The following is a 26,510-nucleotide window of genomic DNA, read 5'->3' on the forward strand; positions in this document are numbered from 1 at the left end:
TAAAGAGTAACTCGTATCTTGTTTTCTAGCAGAATTGTTGATGTTGTATACACGTGGTTTGGAGTTGTGTCACATTTTCCTTTCCCATAACATTTAGTTACAATACATGATTACCTAGTCATGGGCAAACGCAAATTTAAGAAAACAGTGGCTGGAACAGCAGGTAATCCTTGTGTATTATCTGATGATCGTTCTGTTTTTCATGAAAAATGATAAGAGCGACGTTTTTAGACATTATGACGACAACAACGTAACATATTTTAGAATAGTGAAATTTATTAATAAACATTCCCTGCACACGTTGCCATGATATTAAGGGGAGATGATCAGGTGCCAGTGATGTATTTATTTTGTCCTTATGTATATAAATATAAGGTACGATATGCTCATTCGACGTGAATTGTCTTAATCAAAAGTTTCCAGACATTTGTACTGTACTCTGGAGTGAAGGCATTCAGAAAATTAACTAGGCCTTGCTATCAAAACGAAGCCGTGTGCCATATTAACATTTTGATATTTGTTGTTGTCACATACGCAGCAAAGCTTGGTACAAGTGTCTCATTTTTTTTTCCTCGCAGTCATTACACTCAAACTTATCCCCGTGATCTGGGGGCCACTGTTGTATAAGTGAAATACTCTTGAGTAGAGCGTAAAACACTAATCAAATAAAATAAATAAATAAATTGGACAAGTGACAAGTGTGCTCTCACTAATGGGTCATTCCCTGTCTTTTCAGTCGGCTGTTGTTGTGATTCTCTTGGATTTTGCTGAAAAAATTCTTAAAAATTCCTTGACATATATGAGGAAGGTTTCCCAAGTTATAGCCCCAAATTCCAAGTAGTTTTTGAGATATGACCATCTAAAAACACCCTGTAAAGCTCATTTTCAACAGTCATGAATAGAATATCTGTTCTGGAGGCATTTTTGGATGACCATAACTTCCAATGCAATCGGCCTAGAAGTCTGAAAATCTACCTACAGGGCATTTTCTACCCTGGCTTTCAGAATGTGCTATCAAAAAATAAATATCTTCAATACTTTTTGAGATATGTACCCCTAAAAATCGTGTTTCGTTCAATGCATATGCTCTATTTTGCATTTTCAGTGAGCTGCCATAGGTCATGTGATAAATTTAGGAGATACTTGTTGCCTGATTAATATTATTGATGTATATGACAATTTGCAGAAGAAAGTCTGACCACTTTGAGGTATTATTATTCATGTAATTGGTGTCTGAACTTTGCTCCATGACAAAAAATCGGACATTTTACCTTGTTTTTCTCTTAACTGATCCCCAATTTGACAGTTAAACACCTCTTTGAAATTTTTTCAATTCCAAATTATTCTGGCTTCATCTTCAGTTATGCATGGAAGGTCTACCAAAAACGTACGGATGGTTGTGGGTTTCCTCTGGGTTCTGTCTGGTTTCTCATGGGCTCTTCCCGGGTTTCTCACATCACAAAAACCACCTGCAGTACATTGTATATGTGAAAGTATGAAGTAAAACACCAAATAAATAAATAAATAAATTAATGTGTCTTAAGAAAATTTACTCTTCTAATTTTCACAGAAATTATATTGCCAGTGCTTGGATGGAAAATGTCATTGATTTTCTCTTACAGTTGCGAGAAAGAAAACAGAAGTTAATTCAAAAGAAAATGCCACAAAGAAGACTGCTGCAAAATACAAAATCGACCAACTGTTAGATAAGGTAAACAGTCAAGGACATTCTTTTCAAAGTTTATCATTTTTATGTAATTGTTTAATAATGTATAGAGAATGAACACACTACAGTCAGATAAATAAATTGCTTTTTATAGAATTGTAGAAAATTAAAGTAGAGGCAAAAAAAACGTGTCTTAAGCACAATATGCCCATTTTTGATAAAATTTTGTTGTAAGCATGAGTATGTAAAGAAAAAAAAAGGAAAGAATGCACCAAGGTTTGATGTAGTTTTTGGAAAATCAATTTGTCAAAAATGTTCAGGTCAAGTGGAGCATTTGACCTTTTGGGTGGCGAAAGCTGCAGGTGCAAAGAATTAAAAAGAAATGTCTTGTCATTTACATATACATGTGCAGAATTTAAATTCAGGTGTGGAAGTACATGTATTGAAGGTGGCAATACATGTACATCTGTGAACAATGATACTACATATAGATGTAGTAACCCCCAGAAACATCAAAAGGAATTTACATTTTAGTTTGCAGCAGCTATGAAACCGCCATAGTATAAGAAGAATCACATCATTTCGTCACCTTTCACGATATTCCCCCCATGTGAAAGCACTATTTTGCATTAAAAACCACAAAGGTTAATGTGCTATTTGATACATTTTCCAAATTGACAGTGTACTTTCGAAAGTCAGATATGAAATTCTGCCGGTAGTTATCAAAAGCATTTTAATGGTAAATTACCCCAAATGACCATAAATTTTGTCCATGACTAACTTGCCTATATCTCCTGATTCTGGGAGTTTTGTTGAGTTTGGAAAGGTGTTTTGAAGTTTGGTTGGAACATGGAATGATATTCTATTAAAAAATTGTAAGTTGAGAGTTGTAATTGAGAGTTCTATTGATCTTTGAAAGGTGTTTTAAGCTTTGTTTGGAAAGTAAGACAGATAAGGGCAAAATGTAAATTTCTGAACCAAAACCAATGTTTTGTTTCCTTTATTTGCCTTGAAAGATGCACTTTTTTCAGTGAATCTTTAGGGCAAATACTGTAAAATTCATGCATTTTGATATGTTAATAATGACAAACATCATCTTATGTATCTTAATGTAAAGGTAATTTCTTTCTCAAAGGCAGATTTTTTTTGTATCTTTGCAGGCCCAGGATTGTATAGACAGATTTGAATATGAAGTAGCACAGAAATTTTGTCAACGAGCTCTGGAGTTGGAGCCAGACAATGTACGAGTCTTAGAAACAACAGGGACTCTTCTCTTGGAGCTTGGAAACCCAGAATCTGCCAGACAGGTGAAGAGAGAACCAATGAAATAGAAGGTTACATGTTTTGTGCTGGTGACCAATCAGATTGCAGAATAGTACAACTGAGGTTAATCAGATGGAAGCTTATGGAAATAATATATCCAGGCAATAGGTTTAAATAGGCACTAGATTATATTGACCTCCCTATCTGACCTCTGTCATTGGCAAACATCAGTTGGCCAAAATATTTATTCGATGGGTAGATCTTTATTATCTGGGGAATAAATGTATTAATTTGGATCTGGTCATCCGTCTGTCTGTCTGCCTGTATGTGACGCTTTTCTTTGCGTGCAAAAACTTCTCCAAATGTTGGCTAAATTGGATTTTTTTTTTTTTTTTTTTTTGATTGGTGTTTTACGCCGTACTCAAGAATATTTTTACTTATATGACGGTGGCCAGCATTATGGTGGGTGGAAACTGGGCAGAAACCGGAGGAAACCCACGACCATCCGCAGGTTGCTGACATACCTTCCCACGTACGGCCGGAGAGGAAGGGAGCATGGGCTGGTCTTGAACTCACAGCGACCGCATTGGTGAGAGGCTTCTGGGTCATTACGCTGCGCTAGCGCGCTAACCGACTGAGCCACGGAGGCCCCGGCTAAATTTGACAAAACATTGCTAATAATAGGGTTCTATTCATAAGTTTTGCATATTATACAATCTTCTTGATTCTGATTGGTTGTTGATTTGTGTGCAATAATGGCTTTCATATAAAGTCCAATTTTGATAAAATATTGTGTGTGGATTTGTTTTGTGACCTCTCAGATGACGTTCATTGCCCAGCTTTCTCCATGCGTACCTTATGAATATTGAACATGGGATGTAATTTTTGTGCTTTTTCCTTGCAGTGTTTTGGGCGGGCAGTAGAAGTAAGTCCGGACACAGGTTACTCTAAGTACATGTACTTAGGGCAGCTGTTTGAAGGAGCTCAGGCTGTTCAGTGCTTCCAGAAGGGGATAGAGCTGATGGTGGCTGAGAAAGAGGCCAAGGAAGCTCTGGAGGTAAGGCAAGACTGTTACACAAAGTATACATATACAGGTGATTTATTGATTGATTAACTGATTGTGTTATGCCTTACTCAAGAATTTTTCACATGAGTTTTCTGGGGGGAGGAAATGCGAGGTCTCTGGATAAACCACTGACCTTTGGCCAGATACTGATGATCTTACCAGTGTGTGACAGACTCACAGGCCACATTGGTAAAGAAACAGGGCATTTTGAGCAAATGTAAGACTTTGCAAGTGACCATACAAGCACAGTGAACAGATCATTGTCTCTGAGGCCCCGAAAATTTGTGACAGCGCTGGTATATAATAATAACCAATAGCATGAACTTCTTCTTGAAGATTTGCCTTTTGACAAGATCATGAACACATGAAAATGATGCAAACTTTAGACGAAAAGCTGAAAAACTGAATTGTAAATATGGTCTTCAAAAATTTTTTCGTGGAGAAATGGATATTAGAAACTAACTTTGTGTAATTTTGAACTAAATAACATGTAACTTGTGTTTGTGATTTTTTTTTGGCATTTAGTAGAAACAGAAAATGTTCTATATATTCGACTTTTGGAGAAGTAGTTTGTTCATTTGTTCAGTTCACATGATTCAGACAGTGTCAGTTAATGAAATGCTGTTTAGGTAAGCTGTTGTTCAACTTGAAAGTTTCTGAAAAGTGGAATGCATCTGTTTGATTCAGTCAGTGTCAATGGAATGCTGTTTAAGTAGGGTGGTATTGAACAAATAATGCATCTAATTGTTTGGTGATGCTTGCAGGTAGCGGCTGCATGTGCATCTGGAGACGGGAGGACGATCTCAGAACGAGACATCTCTAGTGCCTACTGTTCCATAGCAGAGATTTATATGACGGATTCGTGGTGAGTTGTTGTTGTATCAGATGGGCTCAGTCTGTGTACTGAAGAACAGGGTGTAGTCAAGATTAGAAATTGTGTTAATTTGATTGGCAGAAAATACAACATCTACTGAGACACAGTTCTACAATTCTGCAAAGAAATGAGATGACGATGTCAAAACATGATTGCGACTGTATTGTGAAAAAATATTTTTGCATGGTTGATCGCTAAAAGGCTTAAGTTGCATTTTCTGGTAAGAAATGTAGACTGGGTCTGTCTGTAAGCTGTTCTACATGGTATTGTCCCTAGAGGAATGAAAGCAAAGTGATTGATAAGGTTTTTAATTGTGACAGTTTTGAAGAGAATGCCGAAGAACTGTGTAAAACAGCTGTGGAGAAAGCCATAGAAGCAGATGGAGAAAACCCTGAGGCGTATCAGCTCATGGCCAGTTTACAGTTGTCACAACAACAAACACAGGTGAGGCACGAGTGGATTATTGTGTTTGTAGCATGGGTATTGAGGGCTTCAAAACATTTCCTCCGTTAATGTTTATTTCCATCTGATTCATGTTTTATTCCATTCTGGCAACATCTGTGTTCACACGCCAGCGTGGCACAATGACCCAGGAGCCTCCAACCAATGCGGTTGCTGTGAGTTCAAGTCCAGCTCATGCTGGCTTCCCCACTGGATGTACATGGGATGATCTTCCAGCAACCTGCAGATGGTTGTGGGTTTCCCCCTGAGCTTTACACGGTTTCCTCCCACCATAATGCTGGGCGCTGGCATTTAAGTGAAATATTCTTGACTACGGCGCAAAGCACCAATCAAATAAATTCTATCCAAAGAAATCATATGAGATCTTCTTTCAGATCTTGGTAAATTTACTTTGCATAGAACCAGGTACAGGAGCTGAAATATCAGTGATAATTCTGAGCTAAAAAAAGCTGGGTGCAAATGAGAAGGGGGATATAAACCACCTAAAATAAATTGGTTTATTATAAGCACTGTATTCTTTTGTTTATTGAGTTGTTTAGATCACACTTTTTTATCAGCAGAAAATTATGTGAAAACTTGTGTGAAATCTTGGTAAATTTATTTATTTATTTGATCTGTGTTTTACCCTGTATTCAAGAGTATTTCACTTTTACAACTGCGGCCATCATTATGGGGGGTGGAAACCTGTCAGAGACCAGGGGAACCCATGACCATCCGCAGGTTGCTGACAAACCTTCCCACACCGACATCTTGGTAAAGATACCTGCGTAAAATAAGATCAGTGGTATCATATCTGAAATATTAGTGATATGTCTGAAGTCAAATTCAGGGGCCTCTGTGGCTCAGTCGGTTAGCGCGCTAGCGCAGCGTAATGACCCAGGAGCCTCTCACCAATGCGGTCGCTGTGAGTTCAAATCCAGCTCATGCTGGCTTCCTCTCAGGCCGTAAGTGGGAAGGTCTGCCAGCAACCTGCGGATGGTCGTGGGTTTCCCCCGGGCTCTGCCCAGTTTCCACCCACCATAATGCTGGCCGCCGTCGACGGAAAAAAAAGAAGTCAAATTCAAATGAGCAATTCAAAAGGAGAACATAACCTGACTTAAAGGGAAAGATAAAACTAAAGTCAAGTATTCATCAGATGAAAGACCATTGAACGCTGTCCAAGCAAATAATTGGACTTATTTTTTTAGAATTTTTCAACCGACTGAAATGCATTTAAAACATTGGATTCTGTGGTGGTCGATTGGGACCCAGAGGGTATCTATGACGTCACAGCAATGTTTTTGACTTGAAATAGTTTGTTTCATGGTTCATTTGAATGAAAATGCATTTTGAATGATGAGAAATGACCCGAAGATATCAAATTTATTAAACAAGAGAAGTAGTTTTCATTTGTTTATTTCGAAGAAAAATGAAAGCTACTTTCACGTGCACCGAGTACAAGCCGTGCAACTTTCGAAACACAACTGACAGTTTATCTTAATGAAGGTTGAACAAGCGAAACAGTCTACAGAGTTGTAATGGCTAATTGGAATTTCGGTATCAGCTAGTGTTCTTGTGAAGATTCAGATGACTGTCATGTCAATAATACAAACTCGTCGCCGTTTGGGTACTTCGTGATTGTAATGAACATGCATGTGAAAGACGCCGCCCGATAGGGGACCGCAAAATATCGGCGCCATTACTTAGCCTTCGTGGCGATAGCTCTATGTCGTCGTCAATGCTGAGGATTTCCACATTGATTCGATTATCTCTTGTCACATTTATAACTCTGGCGCGTCCTTTTTTGTCAATTTGAATGATATCTCCTCTCCGAAAGTTGCCCATGTTGACATTTGCAGACAACAGGAAAAAGTTGTGAAAAAAAAAGTAGTGCCTGTACAGCCAAGTTGTAACTTTTGATTGGTTGATTTGATGAATGAAAAGATACACGAACCAATCAAAATGTCGGAATTTATATTACACTGGTGCATATCAAAACGATAGGTCATGCCTTTATTACCCGGAAAAATGAACATTTATGAGATAAAGCAATGTATGTGTGTCAAGTAACAAAAAAACTGAAGGGAGATTACTCTTCCTAGTATGGTCAGAAAATGCCACAGTAGAGTCCAAAGTTTGGGTCGAATAACATTCTGAAAAAATAAATAAAAAATAAATCAAACTATTTTTCTGGACACTGTTTAATGGTGTTTCATTTGTCATGTACTTCATGCTAGTGTGTTCTTTGCCTTTAAACAAGTTGGTCCAAGCAGTGTACTATAATTTTACTGTGTTTTTTCCTATAATACATCTCTGATAATGGTGTGGTCTGCATTTGAAATGTTTCCATAAACTGTGTTCCAGCTTGCCAAAGAAAATATCAACAAAAGTGTGTCGTTATGGTTACCAAAGTATCGCTGTTCCCAGAATGCAGAGGAGCCATCGGAACAGATTGATCCACTTCAGGTAAAAAGAAAAGTTGAAATAAAGAAATTAGTTTAATTTAAAGGACACATATCTACAGCGAGTTACAGTTGACAATCAGTTTACAAAAGACAAAACAACAAACAAAAACAGCAACACTAGATTTTTATTATTGCCTTTATGTGACAAAACATTTACAAGTATCTATAATTGATATTCTTATGGTTGTACATATAGTGAACACATTTATGAAGGGGGCTAAAACCGGTAAATACATGTAAGTCCAGAGAGTAGCCACACGAGGCTTCAATGGAAACAGGATACTGTGGCAATTGGGTCAAATTATTTACAAAATTTACGTCTTATGTGGCTAAATCAAGAAAAAATGATTTTATCATGCTAGCAGGAGGGAGTGTGTACCCCAAGAATCCCAGTATCTGGTAAAAGGAGCATACTCTTAGCAGCGCATGCCCTGCTCTCTACATGCGCTTTACATCTCTGCTACCACCAGCAGAGATTGAACATAACTCTTGAACAGTGCAAGGGTCACTGAGGTGAGAGTTATTATTAATACAGTACATATATATTTCAGTAGTGTGGGGGGGGGGGAATTAAAGCAAATCTACATGTGTCACACAGGGTAATAATCTTGTCTAGTGGTGGCAGTGATATGAAGCTTGTGTGGAGAGCACTGTGAGGAGTATGTGCCTGCAACAAAACTTTGTGAAGTTTGGGCAAGACACAAGCTCCCTAAAAAGTGCATGTGAGGTTTGCCAAGGAAAGAAAATGGAATGTGAGAAAGTTGGTCGGTCAAGTTTACCAGATGTTATATTTGTCTCCATTTCAGATGTGCCCTTTGACATTTGAAACAAGAATGGCAGCTTCAAAGATTTTGATAGAAGTTGAAGAGTTTGAGGTGAATGTTTTTTTTTATTTTCTTGAAAGAAGATGACATTTTTGTTTGAAAAACATTGTTAAACAGAGATTCTTTTAACATATAACTTCATTATCAATATTTTTGGGATCATGTGACAGGTGTTCTAAATACGCAGTGTTGATAACCTGAAGTTATCTGGAGGAAGTTTTCTCAGTAGGGATTTAAGTCGCAGACTTAGGCCCTTCTCAAGTCATAAAATTTACAACGTGAACATTTCTCAAAATAAAATTTATGCCTTCCACAAGGTCACAAATTTTGCATCCACATTGAGGTGTGGTAGTTTGGTCGTAACAATGGAAAATCTGCAAATATGTCAGTAAATGTGCTCCAGGGTGCTGCAATAAGCACCTGTCAAGACATTATCTATGTTTCAGTACCCTGTTTCATCTTCATCATTTCTCAAAACAAATTTACGCACTCCACAGGTCATAGATTTTTTGCCCTTGATAGGGTTATAGGAGCTGTTGTAACAATGAAAACGTTATGTAGTTGTTGTCTTCTCTACGTCAGTGCGAGTACATTTTTTTCAGTACATATTTTAATTGAAGAGTTCCAGTACTTGTCCAGAACTGGGTTGCTGATAGGTTGTAGAAGTTTGGCTCACAGGAGAGATTAAAGATGTTCTTTGAGAAACCGATGTAGTGAAAAAAGTTAGCCTGTCCAAAATACCCTTTGCCGTGGTAAAGTCAAAATTGAGGAACGGTCCCCTGGGCTTAAATCTTATTCCTGGTCTCATCTCACAAAGCTAATGTTATAACCAGGCTTACATCTATGTCCTAATTAAGATCAATTTGCGCTATTTGATTTTTGTTTGTTTGTTTTCTCAGACTGCTTCAGAAATTTTGGAAGGTTTACTGGACGAAAATGATGAGGAGACAGAAGTTTGGTATCTGCTGGGTTGGTTGAACTACCTGCAGGGGGAAGAATATAGGGGTAACGCAAGGTACTACCTGAGGAAGGCAGCACAGGTAAATATAGAGGAGGGGGCAGAAGTGTGGTACTTACTGGGCTGACTGAACTACCAACATGGGGAGGAATATAGGGATAGCACTTGGTACTACCTGATGAAGGCAGCACAGGTAAATATAGAGGAGGGGGCAGAAGTGTGGTACTTACTGGGCTGACTGAACTACCAACATGGGGAGAAATATAGGGATAGCACTAGGTACTACCTGAGGAAGGCAGCACAGGTAAATATAGAGGAGGGGGCAGAAGTGTGGTACTTACTGGGCTGACTGAACTACCAACATGGGGAGGAATATAGGGATAGCACTAGGTACTACCTGAGGAAGGCAGCACAGGTAAATATAGAGGAGGGGACAGAAGTGTGGTACTTACTGGGCTGACTGAACTACCAACATGGGGAGGAATATAGGGATAGCACTAGGTACTACCTGAGGAAGGCAGCACAGGTAAATATAGAGGAGGGGGCAGAAGTGTGGTACTTACTGGGCTGACTGAACTACCAACATGGGGAGGAATACCTGAGGAAGGCAGCACAGGTAAATATAGAGGAGGGGGCAGAAGTGTGGTACTTACTGGGCTGACTGAACTACCAACATGGGGAGGAATATAGGGATAGCACTAGGTACTACCTGAGGAAGGCAGCACAGGTAAATATAGAGGAGGGGGCAGAAGTGTGGTACTTACTGGACTGACTGAACTACCAACATGGGGAGGAATATAGGAATAGCACTAGGTTCTACCTGAGGAAGGCAGCACAGGTAAATATAGAGGAGGGGGCAGAAGTGTGGTACTTACTGGGCTGACTGAACTACCAACATGGGGAGGAATATAGGGATAGCACTAGGTACTACCTGAGGAAGGCAGCACGGGTAAATATAGAGGAGGGGGTAGAAGTGTGGTACTTACTGGGCTGACTGAACTACCAACATGGGGAGGAATATAGGGATAGCACTAGGTACTACCTGAGGAAGGCAGCACGGGTAAATATAGAGGAGGGGGTAGAAGTGTGGTACTTACTGGGCTGACTGAACTACCAACATGGGGAGGAATACCTGAGGAAGGCAGCACAGGTAAATATAGAGGAGGGGACAGAAGTGTGATACGTACTGGCCTGACTGAACTACCTGCATGGGGGTGGGGAAGGAGATATAAGGGTAAGGAGGAAATATAGGTCACATTTCATTCTTTTCTCATTTCAGAAATCATAGTTCTTGAAGTTCGTACATAATTGACAATTATAGAAAAATATTTAAAAAACATCTGGACTGGCCATTGCTAAATGTGTTAAAATCAAAAGACCTTAATGTAGAAATTTTTATGGTTTCCTTAGAAATAGTCAATTTTTTTTTGTCCAAGTGGTAGCTATAAATGGTAAAACTGATGCTAATTAGATTTGCTACTGCTGTTGAGAGCTGTGGTAATTTGCCTTTTCCCTCCTATAGACAAGCCACATGTACATTCGTGTGCATTCATTCATTCATTTGTGACGACAATGGGTCAACACAGCAATTATATTGTATTGTTATATTAATATTCAACATCCAAATGTTTCTTTTCTCAAGAACACGCCATTTTGCACATATGTGCAGTTCAGATGAGGAATGAAACTGCAATAAGTTACCTGTGGAAATGAAAGCAAATTGGGTGAATGTCTTGTGTTCCAGGTGTACAAGAAGACAAAATGTGAAGACAAACCATTGTTGAAGCACACAGAGGAGCTGCTGGTAGAATTAGGACCTGGTGAGTCTGGAACACAATGCGTTTGGAAGAAAGAACTGGAGTGTAGATATATCTCACAATGGGTTTACTTAAAAGTTAGCTCTAGATAGCTCTCTACCTTCACTAACAATACGGGGGTAGAGCTGTAGAACGTTCTGTTTGATTCTTCTGCAAGAGTGCTTCGAAGATCATTGCCACATGTTACAACGCAACCTGTCATGATGGCCGTGGTGAGTGTAAACAATGTCACCTCCAGTGTGTGGAGAGTGGTGAGTGTAAACAATGTCACCTCCAGTGTGTGGAGAGTGGTGAGTGTAAACAATGTCACCTCCAGTGTGTGGAGAGTTCCACTGAAGCTGCCTGAATGTAGTTCATTGTTAACCTACAAGTTCTGCAGTAGTTCACTAAAACAGATAAGAACTAATAGCCAAAAAAAGCTGGTCCACCTGTGAAGTCAATTATTCAGTTCTGCAAAGTTTTAAACGTGGCCAAAGGCTCTGGAAGTCACTAGTTTTTGTTGACATACAGAACACGGCTGTCATTACAGGCTGGTTTAATTTTAACATGAGGCAATGATCTTTGAGGCTGGCAGTCTTTTAAGAACTGAAGGTAAGAGAACCGATTTGTAGCGTGTTGGCATGTACTTTTAAAGGAGCCATGAGGAAAATGCCTGAGGTGAGAGTTGATAGAACTCCGGCAGTACTGCAAGAGAATAAAATAGACCGTTCTGTATCTCTACCCCGTAGTGTTTGTTAAGGTGTGGAGGTATCTAAAGCTACTTAAAAGTAAAGTAATTTAAATTTGTCTCCCAGGTATTTGTAAACTCAAGCCAAGATTTCAAGCTTCTGACACTGAAAAAAGAAGGACTTTTGGTGGAATTTATACTGTATTTGTACACCTCCTTAAATACTCCATTGTTACATATGGTATAGTTTAGAGATTTATAGAAATAGTGTGTAGATTTTGTCAACATTTTACTTTTAGTTTGTTATAAACTGGGAGGAGAAAATATCAAGCATGACAATGTGTGATAAACTGGTGAGGTCTGGCTAAATAGTGTTCAGTTAATCTAAATTATTACTTTACAGGTGAGGAGGAAGAAAATGAGGATGATGGGGATTGTGTTGATAACAGTGTTGAGGATAACATGGAGGATGAGGAGAACTGGGAAACAGATTCTGAGGATGAAGAGAGAATGGATCATTAGGCAGATATGGTTGTGGGCTTGCCCCGGGCTCTGCCTGGTTTCCTACCACCATAATGCTGGCCGCCATCGTATGGGTGAAATATTCTGAGTACAGCGTAAAACACCAATCAAATCAAATGAGATCAAATTAGTCAGATAAGGAGGATGGGTTGATAAGAGTGGCGAGGATGAGGAGAATTGGGAGACAAACTCTGAGGATGAAGAGAGGATGGATCATTAAGCAGATAAGGAGGATGGGTTGATAAGAAAGGCGAGGATGAGGAGGATTGGGAGACAGACGATGAGAGAGAGTGCAGCATTATGCAGATGAGGTGGATAGGTGACGATAACATTAGGAATGAGGATTATTGAGAATCCTACTTGAAGGAGGAGCAAACGACTTAGTAGACCAGTTGACCAGTAGATCAATAGTTAAGGGTGACAGGCTGTTAACTGACAGTAACTTAACAGGCTTATGGACTGGAAAACAGACTCTAAGAGTGAAAAGTTATTAATGTATGGCTTCTCTTTGGGCAGACATTGAAACTTTGATTTTCAAAGTGTATGTTATGCATGATACTGCACCCTATAGCTGCACAATTAAATGACAGCGCTGTTTTCATATGTAAATTCGTGTTACTCATTTATTTCTCCAATCCTGATGTGCTGCTGTACACAAAGCTTGATTTCTGTATATGTGAACAAATTTTCAGTGTATGTTATGCTGATCATTTAATGAAAACAATGTTGAAAATAAGAGAACTAAATGTACCAGAATCATGCAATTCAGAGTTGTGTTTAAAAGTAATAATAGTATCTTGTTCTTTCAGTTTCAAAAGCAAATTAATCTCATGTTTGGCCTGTATTTTATTGACTTCCGAAGAGATTTATTTATCTATTAATTAAACAGGTGTTTTATGTTGTACTTAAGAAAACAGCAGCCAGCATTATGGTGGGAAGAAAACCAAGCAGAACCCAGGGGAAACCCTTACAATAAGAATCTATGAATATCCATTTAGATTGCTTCATGTATTTAGCGGAATTGAATGTGTTGTTGTTTTGCCTTATCTCTTATAAATAATACAGTTTATTTTCTAGTATCAAAACAAGACATTCTGATTTTGTATTTACCAATAATGCAACAATGCTCAATGAATTAGACATTGTAATACATGGCTCCGTTGAAGAATAAACGTTGCTGCTTTATATAATGCGTATATGATAATGAAAGTTCATGTGATAAACATGTATGTACTACATGTAATACCAGTCTTTTTGTCTTTGTTCTTTGATTTATTTATTTGATTGTTGTTTCACTGGTTAAAAATGCAGAAGATGAAGCATTAGCTATGTAGGCCCTATAGATCTAATAATGTGGTTTGGTTTATCCCTAGCAACAAGGTGAATGGTTTTTATAGCATAAAACAACAGTCCTGTTATTCGGGAAATAAGACCATGTCACCTTACATGAACTACAACATGCTCTCAGCTTCAGCAGCATGTAAGTCAAGCCCTGGAATGGTTCTACGGATTTCATGTTCAAGGTTTTTTTCCTTTCTGTGTAAATTGCCAGTCATGTGTAATTAATGTAAATCAGTTGATTTGTACATGTATATATTTCATGGGACTAGCAATTCATTTATTTGATTTGAGTGTTATGCAAAGAATATTTCACTAATATGAGGGCGTCCAGCACTATGGTGGGAGAAAAACGGGCAGAATCTAGGGGAAACCCACAACCATCCGCAGGCTTCTGCCACGCCTTCCAGCCGGGTAGGAAATCACCGGTCACACCAGCCTGTCACCATCACTATCAGCAACGATTCTGTAGGCCATAAACCGGGCCTTAGAGTGGGAAGAAAACTACCCCCCATCGTCAAGTGGCAAAGATACCATCTGACTGAAAGTTCCAACAAAACCAGTCAATGTTGACCTTCCTTTCAGCCAAGTGAATTCGAATTTAACGGGTCAGTCCGATTTCGTTAATAATCAGTCATTTTTTACACACCCGCCCCCGATTGGCGCATGGCAGTTGAGAATGTTATGATTTACACTGAACTGTCAAGCGGTATCCAAAGTCGTGCATTATCACTGCACAGACTTACTTTCAGAAAAGTTTGATTCAAGGCTTGTAGAGGTTGAAAAGCGTGCATTTTGTATTGTGAAGATACCAAAGTACTAACAGTCATATGGTCATTCCAAATGAGACACCTGCATGTGTGGCGATATTTGGCACCCTAGTGATTCGTTGAGCCTTGAAGGCATCCTGTCCAGGTAAATTTCTTATTTAGATAAGTTTGATGAATTTAAGTTGGCTTCCCAGTAGAGTATGACAAAATTTACACAATGTTAAACTGTTGTTCACACGTGAATGAAAACATATTATCACCAAGCTTGAATGATTTATACTTCATGGGTACCGGTACTCTCAGAGTAGTCGGAGATTGCTCAAACTAGCCTCCCCCCACCGCCCACTGGCTTCAAACCAGCGCCAGAGCGCTCTACATTTGAAAATCTGATGAAGTTGTCTGCCCTAGTTTGGTAATGTTGAGGCTGTCAGTAAGCCGTTCGCTTTCAGCGTCACCAAGGAATCTCGAGCTCACACAGCATCGAAAATAACGGATCAACGTTGTGCTTGTGATACATCAACAGACGAAAAGATAATTAACACAAGTGTCTGCAAACTGAAGTTCGTGGAGATGTATTTGATAAGTAATTTTTTTTTCTCAAACGTAGTGCCAACCTGCCAAGAACACAGCATCAGATTTTTAAATGGTGCATGCTCTGACATTGGTTTGGGACCATTGGCACCATCAAGTCGACAGACAGATCTATATTCAGTCTAGCAACTATCATAAAATCATGCCTTTTACCAACCTGGTACAATAGTTTGCGAGAGCCCCGACCTTCTCTCGTCTGCATCTGTGTGATTGGGCTTCATTATTCAAGATTCAAACACTCATGTCGAAGCATAAGGACAAAGGCCCATATTCGCCAGTCCCTCAGCCTTTAGTAATGTCCTGGTTGTACAAGAAAATATCATATAAACTCTACAGAAATACTCAGACTATCTGGAGAGCTGAAAATTATGCAAATCCAACAAATACAAATAGCAGTTTGCTATAACATTACAAAGACATTTCCACCCCCACCCACCCACCCCCCCCCCTCACATCAAGAAAAAAAATACCAAGAAAACCATGTGGTCTCTAGCTTCTGGGTTGTCTTATAATTTCATAAACATGTTACACCCTTAGTAAATAATATTAATTAATGCTCACTTTCACATCAAACAGTGTGAACTGTGGGCAGAAAGATATGTTTCATTCTTAAATTTATCTGATTTCACATTCAACACTAACTCGGTCTGCCAGCAACCTGTGGATGGTCATGGGTTTCCAGCGGGCTTTGCCCAGTTTCCTCCCACCATGATCCTGGCCGCTGTCGTATAAGTGAAATATTCTTGATTACAGCATAAAACACTAATCAAATAAATAAATAAATCAATGAAAACTGAAACAGCACGATACTAATTATTCTACATAATGTCATGATCTGCTTTCGTTTTTCCTGGTTGTAGATGACAATGGAAAGCTGGCACTGGGCAGCCCTGGGGGTGTTGCTGTTCCTTACCACGTTCGGTTTCCTAGGGGCAACCTATGTCATCCTTACACTGGCTGGGTGAGTTTGAAGTATAAATGCTGTCGTTGCACACAGGATGTATTTTAGTGCTTAGCGCCTTGTTATTAAATGAGGGATCATCCCAGCTATTAGCTTCAGGTCCAGGCTGTGTAGTCTGTTGTTCATTCCTGTTAGCGTTTGTGGACTACTTTGCATGACACTTTGCTGGTCAAGCAAATTTTTTTATATTGTGCTTATGGGGAACTCGTAAAACTCCTTCCCACCTGTAATAAAAGGGTCCAAAGCTGTTAACTTGTCCTTGCTTCCTTTATTTCATCATTCTTATTGATGTATGTGTGCTAATAAAACACCTAGGAATACAACAGCACTGCATCATCACAAAGGAAAATGATGCGTTCTGCTGTGGTTTAGACCGTTTTAAGTAGCCTGTCTGTGAATCTCCCATTCTGTATGGTTATTCTCACTTAAGGGAAATCCTTGATGACTTAAATCAAAATTTCTTCTGCAGGCTTCCTACGAGAGAAATTTGATTATCAACTATATCTTGACTTTGTCCTTTTCCAAGGGAGTAAAAAAATATAAAAATTTCTTGTTTGCTGATTTCTTTCTATAGCCTAGTTTATAAATTCAAACCATGAATCTAGTCTACCATATGAATGTAAAACAAATGAAAGACCAGTTGTGAATTCTGATCCCACCTATTCATTTTGTCAGCGGCTGTACCATAGCGTACCACTATGGTAAACAGAAGTCCCTACAGATACTGGCCACTCGCTACACCCGGCTCGAGGGTCCTCACCCGGGCATCGACAAGGTACGTCCCTTAGACGAAAGTGACTTCTAGGATTTTATGCTGTGAAATTTTGTTTCAAAAGTCCAAGAATCTCTTGTTATTAGGAAATATTTGCATCTCTGTGAAAATGCCGTATGTCCCTGTAAGTTTCTAGGGTAACATCATATATTCAGGAAAATTTGGTAAAAGTAGACCTAGTTCTAAAGATATAATTGTCGGAAATTTGTTCATTTTATTTGAGAAGTATTCATGATTATCATTTTGAATTGTTTGGTTTTACTTTAGTAGTCTGAGTGGCTTCTGTGACAATTAATTTTGTGCAAATTTTAATTTTTTTTTTTCTGAAAACTTTTAAAAGATTATTTTGTATACTTTTCTGGAAGGAAATAAAATTAAAACAGAAACAAATTTACTGAATAAACTTTCATTATGTGGCCTTGCCTTCATCAAGTGTACAAAGTCAACTCTACATGTGGATAAAAGAAAATAAAATCCTCCCAAAAATTAATTGAATTAATAACTGAATGATTATGGCTTTACACCAAACGAATTGAATAGCTATTTTTAAAATAAATTATTGCGATCTTTATCTGACTTTTTCTAGCTCATGGATTGAATTAACTGTTGTGAAAAATGTGTTCCAGGAAATTACAGACATGTGCACCTCCATGTTGTTTTGTATTCCTTGTAGATCTCAGAAAAACTTGAGAAGTCCACAAAGAGTAAGAATTTTGATAGAAGAATGACAGGAGCAGCCACCATGGATGCTATTCTTCAAGAGGTCAGTCCTGTATCTGATTGAATAATGATTAGAATGGCTGAGACTAAAGACAAAGAGGAGAAAGTTTTTAGAAGCTACATGACAGAGAAACTGTGTGTTGCTCGCTCTTGTACCATACATGTACACATGTCAGGGGATTGGGTTATGTCATGCAGCGGGGGGCCTCTGTGGGTGAAGTGGCTAGCACACCAGTGCTGCACAGTGACCCAGGCTTAGACTGCTTCTTATCCAGGCGTATGTGGGAGGTCTGACAGCAGCCTCAGGATGGTTGTGGGTTTTGCCTGGTTTCCTCTCACCATAATGGACGCTGTCGTATAAGTGGAATATTCTTAGTACCGCGTAAAACACCAGTCAAGTAAATAAATAAAATATATCATGCAGCTGAGCCTGAGTTTTATAGTGACACTGAAATTTATAGATTCAGCTTGGTTTTGAAATGACTAGATTCTTTAAGGGTGAAGCAGAAAAAGGGTCGAAAAAAATAGGTAATTGAATACCGGAATATTATAGCGACTCATTTACTTAGTCAGGTGTTTACAGGCAAATCCTTTTCTGTGTACTGACAGGTACTGGAGTATGCAATAAGGGATTACATCAAAACCTGGTACAGGCAAGTGTCTGAACATGACGGTTTCCTGGTGGAGATCCAGCAATGTGTACAGCAGGTTGTCATCATGTTTGCTCACAGGTAAATGACAGATTGTCATCGTTTTTGCTTAAAGGTAAACAACGTATTGTTGTCATGTTTGTTCAAAGGTGAACAGTGTGTATAACAGTGTGTATAGCAGATTGTCATCATGTTTGCTCTCGGGTAAACAGTTTTAAGCTGATTGTCATCATGTTTGCTCACAGGTAAACACTTTACATCAGATTGTCAGAATGTTTGTTCACAGGTAAACAACAGATTGTCATCAGGTTTGCTTATAGGTAAACAACTGATTGTCATCATGTTTGCTCTCAGGTAAACACTGTACATTAGATTGTCATGTTTGCTCACAGGTAAACAACAGATTGTCATCAGGTTTGCTTACAGGTAAACAACTGATTGTCATCATGTTTGCTCACAGGTAAACACTGTGTTTAGCAGATTGTCATCATGATTTCAACATGCACAGCTTTTTAATGTATGTGTATGTCTTCTTGCTTCAGGACGAAGTCTATTGATTGGCTGCCTTACTTCACCAATCGCATGGTAGACGACTTCGCCTCTCACATTCGGCTTTACCGGAGAGCATTGGATCTGTCACGCATTTCAAAAGATGGTAAACAAATATTCATACTGTTTGGTTTGAGTTGACTGGATGTATGTGTGTTGTTCAAGTAGACCATGACCATCGAAAGGTGGTGAATAAAATATGAAATATACTCATATTGTTTGGTTGGAGTTGACTGCAGGTAACTGTTGTCTGAGTTGACTGCAGGTAAATGTTGTTTGAGTTGACTGCAGGTAAATGTTATTTGAGTTGACTGCAGGTAAATGTTATTTGAGTTGACTGCAGGTAAATGTTGTTCGAGTAGACTGCAGGTAAATGTTGCCATACACATTTTTTTGTGTAACTATGACCTAAAGTGTTTTCCAAAAAAGTGAGTTTTTAAAGGCAAATGGATGTCATAAAGTATTACTTTTGGTGCTGTAACTTCCATTTTCCCAACAGGATGCCATACTATCTTCAAACAAACCCGAAAACACCTTTCTATGATCAGTAGAACTCTCACAATCATAAATAAATAATGTTGAATATAACATAACACATCAAGTTCAAATATAAAACTCGCTTCACAAGCACTGTAACTGAAATATCATTGACTATTGTATCAACCATAATGGTTGTATTAAAAAATATGTATAAAATAGAGATGTAATTAACAGAAATAAAAAATACCCCAAAAATGAGAAGTAAAAAAAATAAATTTTTTCCACAATTTTGTTTATTTGGCTTAGAGACATAATAAAGGGTTCCTTTTCGTTTATCCTGAATAGGAGCTGGACCTTGACCAAAATAGGTACAGCGCCATCTGGAAATAAAGGGAGATAACTTAGTAATGTAGCCCATAATTGTGCATTCTTTCCCATTACAGAGGAGAAAGATGAGGAGAGTTTTTTCTTTGATCTGGAGCTGGAAATGGAGAACAGTGTGTGCCGAGATTTGATCAGTACAAGTGCTGAAGATGAACGACGTAAGTATGAGCTTTTGTACCAAGGACATGATTTTTCTTGAAAGTGAGCGTGAAAGTGCTCAGTAATCAACAGGCAGATCAAAAAGACTTATTTAAGTGTTAAATGTAGCATTCATTTAGTACAAGGTAGTTTGGTTGTTGCATTCTGTGGCCTAATGGTTAGAGCGTCTGCCTTAAAGTCGGAAAACCTGAGATCAATCACATACATACATACATACATATATCTTTGTTACATTGGCAGTGGTGCAACAAGGAATACCACATTCATAAGAAATAGGGACTGGCTGGCTCAGTCAAAAGAAATAGGGACTCATGTTGGCTCGGTCTGAAAAAATATGCAGCCTTACTGGGACAGTCAAAAGAAATATGCACTCTTGGTTGCTCAGTTAAAACCTTGCTGGCTGATCAGAAGAAATATGCCGCCTTTGTTAGTCAGTCAGTAGGCATTTTATGTTCAGGAGCGGTTCTACCATCCGTACTCAAGAATATTTCACTGACACAACAGTGGCAGGGAAAGCATACAGAGTGGAGGGGCAGAGCCATATCTTGGGTCATCTCCATTCTGGAAAACATTTGGGCTCCCAAACTGTCAGCTTCACAAACGAAACAAGCTGTACCAACACTAACACGGGAATTGAACAAAAATATGATGGTTTACTGATGACAAATTAAATTTTCATACAAATATCTTTCAGTTGCAGACTTTCAGGCTCTCAGAAGGCATCATTTTGAGTTGCGTTTTGAAATTTCTTTATGCACAGTCACTATGTCACCATCAAGTTTGGGATCAGAGCCTTTAATGTTTTTCTAAATATATCCTTGGGGGGAACCCACAACCATCTGCAAGTTGCTGCCAGACCTTCCCATGTGGGACTGGACAGAAAGCCAGCATAAGTTCACAGCAATCGCATTGACGAGAGGCTCGTTGGCCATTGTTCTATGTTAACCACTCAGGCACAGAGGCCCACAATGCTAGCCGTAAGATGATCACATAAAAATGGTTTGCATAAATGAATAACTCATAAATGAATAAGATGTACATGTAACTTTTCTGGTCTAATGTTACAGAATATCTGCAGGATCTGAGTGAGGTGTTGTTGTTTTTACTGCTACCACAATCGGACTTCCAGAACAAACCATTCCGGTATATAGTCAGGGTGCGTTTCCATGAATATCTTCAATTCTCATGTGTCTGTTTTCTGCAGTAGAAACTTTAAAAAAAAAATTAAAGCTTTTTAAAAAACTAAAGACAAAGCTTTAATAACATAAATGACATGTATTTAATTCTTTCTGAATGAGCAGGTAATATTTAATCGCCTGTTATGCATAGTAATCCAAAGGAAGAAAACTGTACAGTACCGAGTGGCAACATCCTGTCATAGTAGGGCTCATGCAGCTATCATATTGCACTAGTGGAATCATGGAATTTCAAGTTCAAACTCTTTTGTCGCTTTTTATAAAAAAAAGTTTCAGAAAAAATGATTTAGACTAGACGAACGATGAAGAAAATTGAGGAACTGAACATTTGTGAACATCAGAAGTTCCTAAGGTAAAGTTTCGCAGGGAAACAGGTGATCATTAAGTTAAGGTTGCCAAGACAAATATTGCCCTACAGTTTTCACAAATCACATGATATGGTTTGAACTGGAAACTCCCCTATTGCATTTTCTTTAAAGAACCTCCCTGCATGTAACACGGCCCTAGAACACAAAGATACACTTGTAAATAATTGTTCTCCTCTTTTTCTTTTCCTCATTCTCGCCCTGTTCGCCACAGGAAGTGTTGGTCAATGGTATATTTATCCCAACTATTGACTTAGCCTCAGACCCAGATTACATCAATCAGACAATCGCCTGGTGGGTAAGTACATGTGCACCGAACTCTGTCAGGGGAGATAACTCCTGAGTGTAACACTCTTGTAAGATTTTTTATACCCTTATGTACTTATATGTTGCTACACAATTTCTGTTTACAGTTACCCTTTTGTGGCAACTGGAAACCATTTTGTAGTGTTTTGACACAAGTTGCTGTATTATACCAAAGGTTTGGTATGCAAGACAGCATTTTCAGAAGCACATTAAAGCCTTAAAATGATTCTTTTGATGCCAACACACATTTTTCTATCAAAATTTAATCAAACACAAAAAGTTTTAAGTGGCCTTATAAGGTGATGAATCAGCCAAGATCAAGCAGACTGTGTCACTTAAATAATGTTAAACTTAAGGCGAAATGCTTTAAATGAATTCATGCAGCACAGCTTCTACCAAGAATGCCAAGTTTTCATAGTTGTTTGTTTGCTTTCAATTTGTTATTCTCTGACATCCATAAAATTTTGAATTTCTATCAAAGAAATGGTTTGTTTTAGTTTATAAAGATAGATCGGGATGTTTTCAGAAGTAAAATTGAATAAAGATTCTTCCAGTAGTCACAATGTGATCAATTTCTGTGACCGTGAAAGATTGATTATGGCTTAACACCAGAATGGGCAGTATTGCAGCTATATCGTGGCTTTCTGTTTCTGTATCTGTGTATGTACATATATCCCAAAACTTCTGTAAGACTGAAATTTTCAGAAGATATACACAGATAATGATAATGTGTTTGATATATATATTTCAATATCTGTGAATTGTTTTTCTCTGTTTCGTAATAGATTTTCTAAAAGAACTGTGTAATTTTCTTTTCTTACAGTGTAAAGAGACAAGTTTCAGTAATGAAACATTCATGAGTGTGCTGAAAACGACGGAGAATATTGAGGAATTAACGGCTGTTAAAGAGAAGGTGCAGCGAGATATTTTCAAGTGGCGGTCCAAAGACTCTGGTGGCGATGATGGTTAGGTTTAGTTCGCTTCTTCAGAGTGACACAGAAATTCTCAGAGAACGACCTTAAAAATTGCATCAAATTAACAAAAGTGATAGAATAAACAGTTTTGGTAGTTGTTTTTTTTGTGTGTGTTTTCTCATCACATTTTCTGGCTGGTTTTGAAAATTATGGTTAATTGGTGGAGAATTGAACTAATATTTTTTTAATTTGCATAGCTAAGTTTTAAAGTACACGTAATCTTTATTAAAGAAAAAGATTGGTTAAAAATCAGGAGAAGGCTAATTGAATACTGTCTCTAAAAATTTGTTTATTTACTGTTATTTTTTTTTTAATTGAACAGAGTAAGGTTTGTGAATTAAATGATGTCAAATTTCTAAATAAAAATTTGGCATTTATGAACCATGCTGCCAGTATCAGTATCATACTATGATGTTACATAACTCTGTTTTTGTTATATTCAGCTACTGGAGAATTTTTTGATTACAGTATTAAAGTAATAAGGGTTTAATTTAATAAAGATGGGTAATAAGAACTACTCCAATGCAGAAAATTGAGCTTAAAGTGGGAAGAAAGCTCTTGTGAGCCTCAGAGTACTGTACCTAAATGCTGGCTATATGGTTCATACAGCCACCATAGAATTCAAATAGCTAAAAATAAAAAAAAAAATAATTGAAAGCATCTTTATGCTCAGTTTTCAGTTGTCTGTTGGCTGAGCCTTAATTCATTTTTAGTTTTACATTTTAAAGCACCTTGGCTGAAGAAAAGCATACGCTGTTTTCCTTCTCAGATACTGTGATAAAGCAGAACCTGAGTAGTTTACTGTTTGTGAAGGATGTGTGTGAGAAAAGGACAAAGAGGCTTCAAGAGGGTCCAGATGATGCTGACAATGATGTGAGTTATCTCCCCTGGCTTTCCCCTGATATTAATGATGCTTTATCATCTATCTGTATTAGTGTTGTGTATCAAGTAACTTGGAGTGCCCAGGTTAAATCAGTGGCTCTTGGCAAGCTACTTATGAGCTTTATTCACAGGTGACAGTCAGAATTGATCTTGTGCGAATGTTACATTGTGCACATGACCACGTATTGTAACCAAAGCCACTGTGAACATTGGGAAAGGGGGAATCTACAGATCCTTTACCCAAGGGCTGTGTTGACCCCTGGACCCCGTAGAGAAGCAGATAACATTAGTGTTACTAATGTATGCTGTCATTTGATCTGCCTGTCTCCTTGTAGCAGCTGTGTTTCTGCTATATTGTAGGAATAATATTGAGTGAGTGAGTGAGTGAGTGATTGGGGTTTTAAGTTGTAGGAATGGTATAGCACGGATGTGTTATGTGTGGCGAAATTAAAGGTTCTTATTTGATTTGAGAAACTAGAGAAAAGTTTTGTATTTTCTTCAGAATTGTGAACTGTAAATAAAGCACCTTTTGTCTGAATTACAGGATCCTGAGTTTTGCCGAGTCATGTCAGCAGGATCCCACCTCTTTATCATGTCTCTTGATGATGTCATCAACAACAACATAGCCTTACAGTATTTTATTGGTAAGAGTTACCGAGGCAATCTGATGGAATTTTGAAGGCTGTCTTCCAGAATTGGTTCCAGAAGTTCCAGAACTTTTCCACCAGCATTCACAGATTCAAATTGATGTACATTTACTTATATTTTCTAGCTCATTTTCTCAAAAGTAACTGAGCAAGATCCAGGTACATGTAATTATGGGAAAGTTTTCATTCCAAAAAACAAAAAAAAAAACAACAAAAAAAATTAAGTGAAAGTTTTTTATATTTTTTTTCAAATTCTTTAAACTCAGTGGTGTAGCTTTAACTAAAGTTTGTTTACAGTAATTGTTAATACAATGTACTTTTTTTTTTTAAAATTTGGATCCTTGTTTGTAATTTCTTATCTCTTTCATTTTTGTCAGTTACGTTTGACCTTTATTTGCAGAATTTTTAAGCAGCAGGGGTGGACAGCAGTATTTATTCTTTTATTTAAATGTTGAGGTAAGGCTTACTAAATAAAGTAACGTTGAAGATTAATTTCACAGTCCATTTGGTTTAGCTACAAATATGACAGAATCCCTAGACTTTTTTTTACTTACGTCATCCTCGGAGCATCAACAGCCAATATCACTTGCATATAACTTACTTAGGTAAGTAAAGTTTAGCATAAAATCTTTCCAGGTAAATGTATATATATACTGAAAATCTAGTACTATTATTGGCTGAATCAGTTGCATGTCAGAAGTATGTGTATCATAAAAATGTTAAAACAGACAGTTATACCAAATTCATTTCCGTAAGAATCATGGACGTGTAAAATTGAAAAAAATAACCCATGGTTCACATTCAAAATTTTTTAAATCCTTTTTTTTTTAATCCAGTTGATAGAAAAGATACACAACAATCTAAGATCATAAAACATTACATTTGGTGCTGAAATTGTCTTATTGAAAGATTTCTGAGGTTTGTTTGGAATGCAGAGTGATATTCATCAAAAGTAATACTTGACATTTTATTTGCCTTGATGAAGTTTAGGTCATTTACATGTTACATGTTATTTATTATCTTACATGTTTCCAGGGTTACAGAACAGCAGCCGAGCAGCAGATAGTGATAGCTCAGGAGGAGAAGAAGAAAGACGCTCAGGCACTAAAGCCAGACTTGGAGTCTCTGAGACGTTTGGCGTCCATTATATATGACCAGTACCTTTCTGACAAGGTATTTATTTATTTATTTATTTGGCTGGTGTTTCATGCCAGATTCAAGAATATCTCTCTGTTTTTACAATGGCAGCCAGAAGTATGGTGACAAGAAACTTGGCAAAGATTGAAGGAAACAAACAACCATTTTAGAGGCCAAAAAATGTCCAAAAAATATTCCTTTTCAGATCTTAAATGATTTTAGATCATTTACGGATTGCAAAATTGTGTTAAGAATTTCCCCAAAATGGTTTTCCCTTTGCATTTTTCTTTCCTCCACCCATAAACCTGACTGCTTTTATATAAGTGAAAAATGTTTAAATGCTGCAATAATACACCAATCAAAGAAATAAATTAATACAGAAATTTGTCACTAAATTCCCCGTGATTCTTGATAGTTATTGGCTGATTAGACTTTGATTTATTTATTTGATTGGTGTTTTACGCCATACTCAAGAATATTTCACTTATACGACGGCGGCGTGAAAACCGGGCAGAGCCCGGGGGAAACCCACGACCATCCGCAGGTTGCTGGCAGACCTTCCCCACTTACGGCCGGAGAGGAAGCCAGCATGAGCTGGACTTGAACTCACAGCGACTGCATTGGTGAGAGGCTCCTAAGTCATTACGCTGCGCTAGCGCGCTAACCGACTGAGCCACGGAGGCCTCGGCTGATTAGACAAGTCCAAATACCAACATACAGATATCAATGTATGTGAGGATTTTAACCCTGGGTTTGACATTATAATCCTGAATCGCAGGTGTTCCCAACAAGGGGACAACTAATACTACACAGTACATATTGTACAGATGTACACTGTATGTGCTTCATAAATGTTTCATCACAGTTTTTGGTTGACAGACATCGCTCTCTCTCTCTTTTTCCCATGAAGGCAACAGAAAGAATCCGAGTGGATGATCCGGCAGTTAGAAGAACTCATCAACAAATCAAAAACAAGATGTTGTCAGAAGATGTATTTGATGAGGTCCAGTCTAGGGTAAGTAGATGATATGTTTGAACTGAACATCTGGGGCCTGGATGATACAAC

General features: G+C 38.1%; 2 protein-coding genes across 2 annotated transcripts in view; both read left to right on the forward strand.

Moving 5' to 3' along the window:
* Nucleotides 1–35: 35 nt before the first annotated feature.
* On the forward strand, nucleotides 36–12,818 carry LOC135477974 (uncharacterized). Its single transcript, XM_064758211.1, has 11 exons — nucleotides 36–163; nucleotides 1,623–1,711; nucleotides 2,827–2,973; nucleotides 3,834–3,986; nucleotides 4,760–4,860; nucleotides 5,190–5,313; nucleotides 7,675–7,776; nucleotides 8,582–8,650; nucleotides 9,499–9,639; nucleotides 11,302–11,377; nucleotides 12,445–12,818. Exons 1-11 carry the CDS (start codon nucleotides 121–123, stop codon nucleotides 12,561–12,563), a joined length of 1,164 nt encoding a protein of 387 aa, XP_064614281.1. The 5' UTR covers nucleotides 36–120; the 3' UTR covers nucleotides 12,564–12,818.
* A 1,816-nt stretch (nucleotides 12,819–14,634) lies between these two features.
* LOC135478304 (sorting nexin-13-like) overlaps nucleotides 14,635–26,510 on the forward strand; it is a 30,077-nt gene continuing 18,201 nt past the window's right edge. The window contains exons 1-15 of the mRNA XM_064758579.1: nucleotides 14,635–14,816; nucleotides 16,123–16,223; nucleotides 16,899–16,998; nucleotides 17,669–17,758; nucleotides 18,325–18,446; nucleotides 18,908–19,020; nucleotides 19,838–19,936; nucleotides 21,005–21,093; nucleotides 21,713–21,796; nucleotides 22,628–22,769; nucleotides 23,548–23,651; nucleotides 24,205–24,304; nucleotides 24,708–24,763; nucleotides 25,343–25,480; nucleotides 26,355–26,459. Of these exons, the coding sequence (XP_064614649.1) occupies nucleotides 16,123–16,223; nucleotides 16,899–16,998; nucleotides 17,669–17,758; nucleotides 18,325–18,446; nucleotides 18,908–19,020; nucleotides 19,838–19,936; nucleotides 21,005–21,093; nucleotides 21,713–21,796; nucleotides 22,628–22,769; nucleotides 23,548–23,651; nucleotides 24,205–24,304; nucleotides 24,708–24,763; nucleotides 25,343–25,480; nucleotides 26,355–26,459 (1,443 nt within the window). The 5' untranslated portion in view covers nucleotides 14,635–14,816. The remainder of the gene's footprint in view (nucleotides 14,817–16,122; nucleotides 16,224–16,898; nucleotides 16,999–17,668; nucleotides 17,759–18,324; nucleotides 18,447–18,907; nucleotides 19,021–19,837; nucleotides 19,937–21,004; nucleotides 21,094–21,712; nucleotides 21,797–22,627; nucleotides 22,770–23,547; nucleotides 23,652–24,204; nucleotides 24,305–24,707; nucleotides 24,764–25,342; nucleotides 25,481–26,354; nucleotides 26,460–26,510) is intronic.

The sequence above is a fragment of the Liolophura sinensis genome, chromosome 11 (assembly GCF_032854445.1).
Source record: "Liolophura sinensis isolate JHLJ2023 chromosome 11, CUHK_Ljap_v2, whole genome shotgun sequence".
Classification (NCBI taxonomy): domain Eukaryota; kingdom Metazoa; phylum Mollusca; class Polyplacophora; order Chitonida; family Chitonidae; genus Liolophura; species Liolophura sinensis.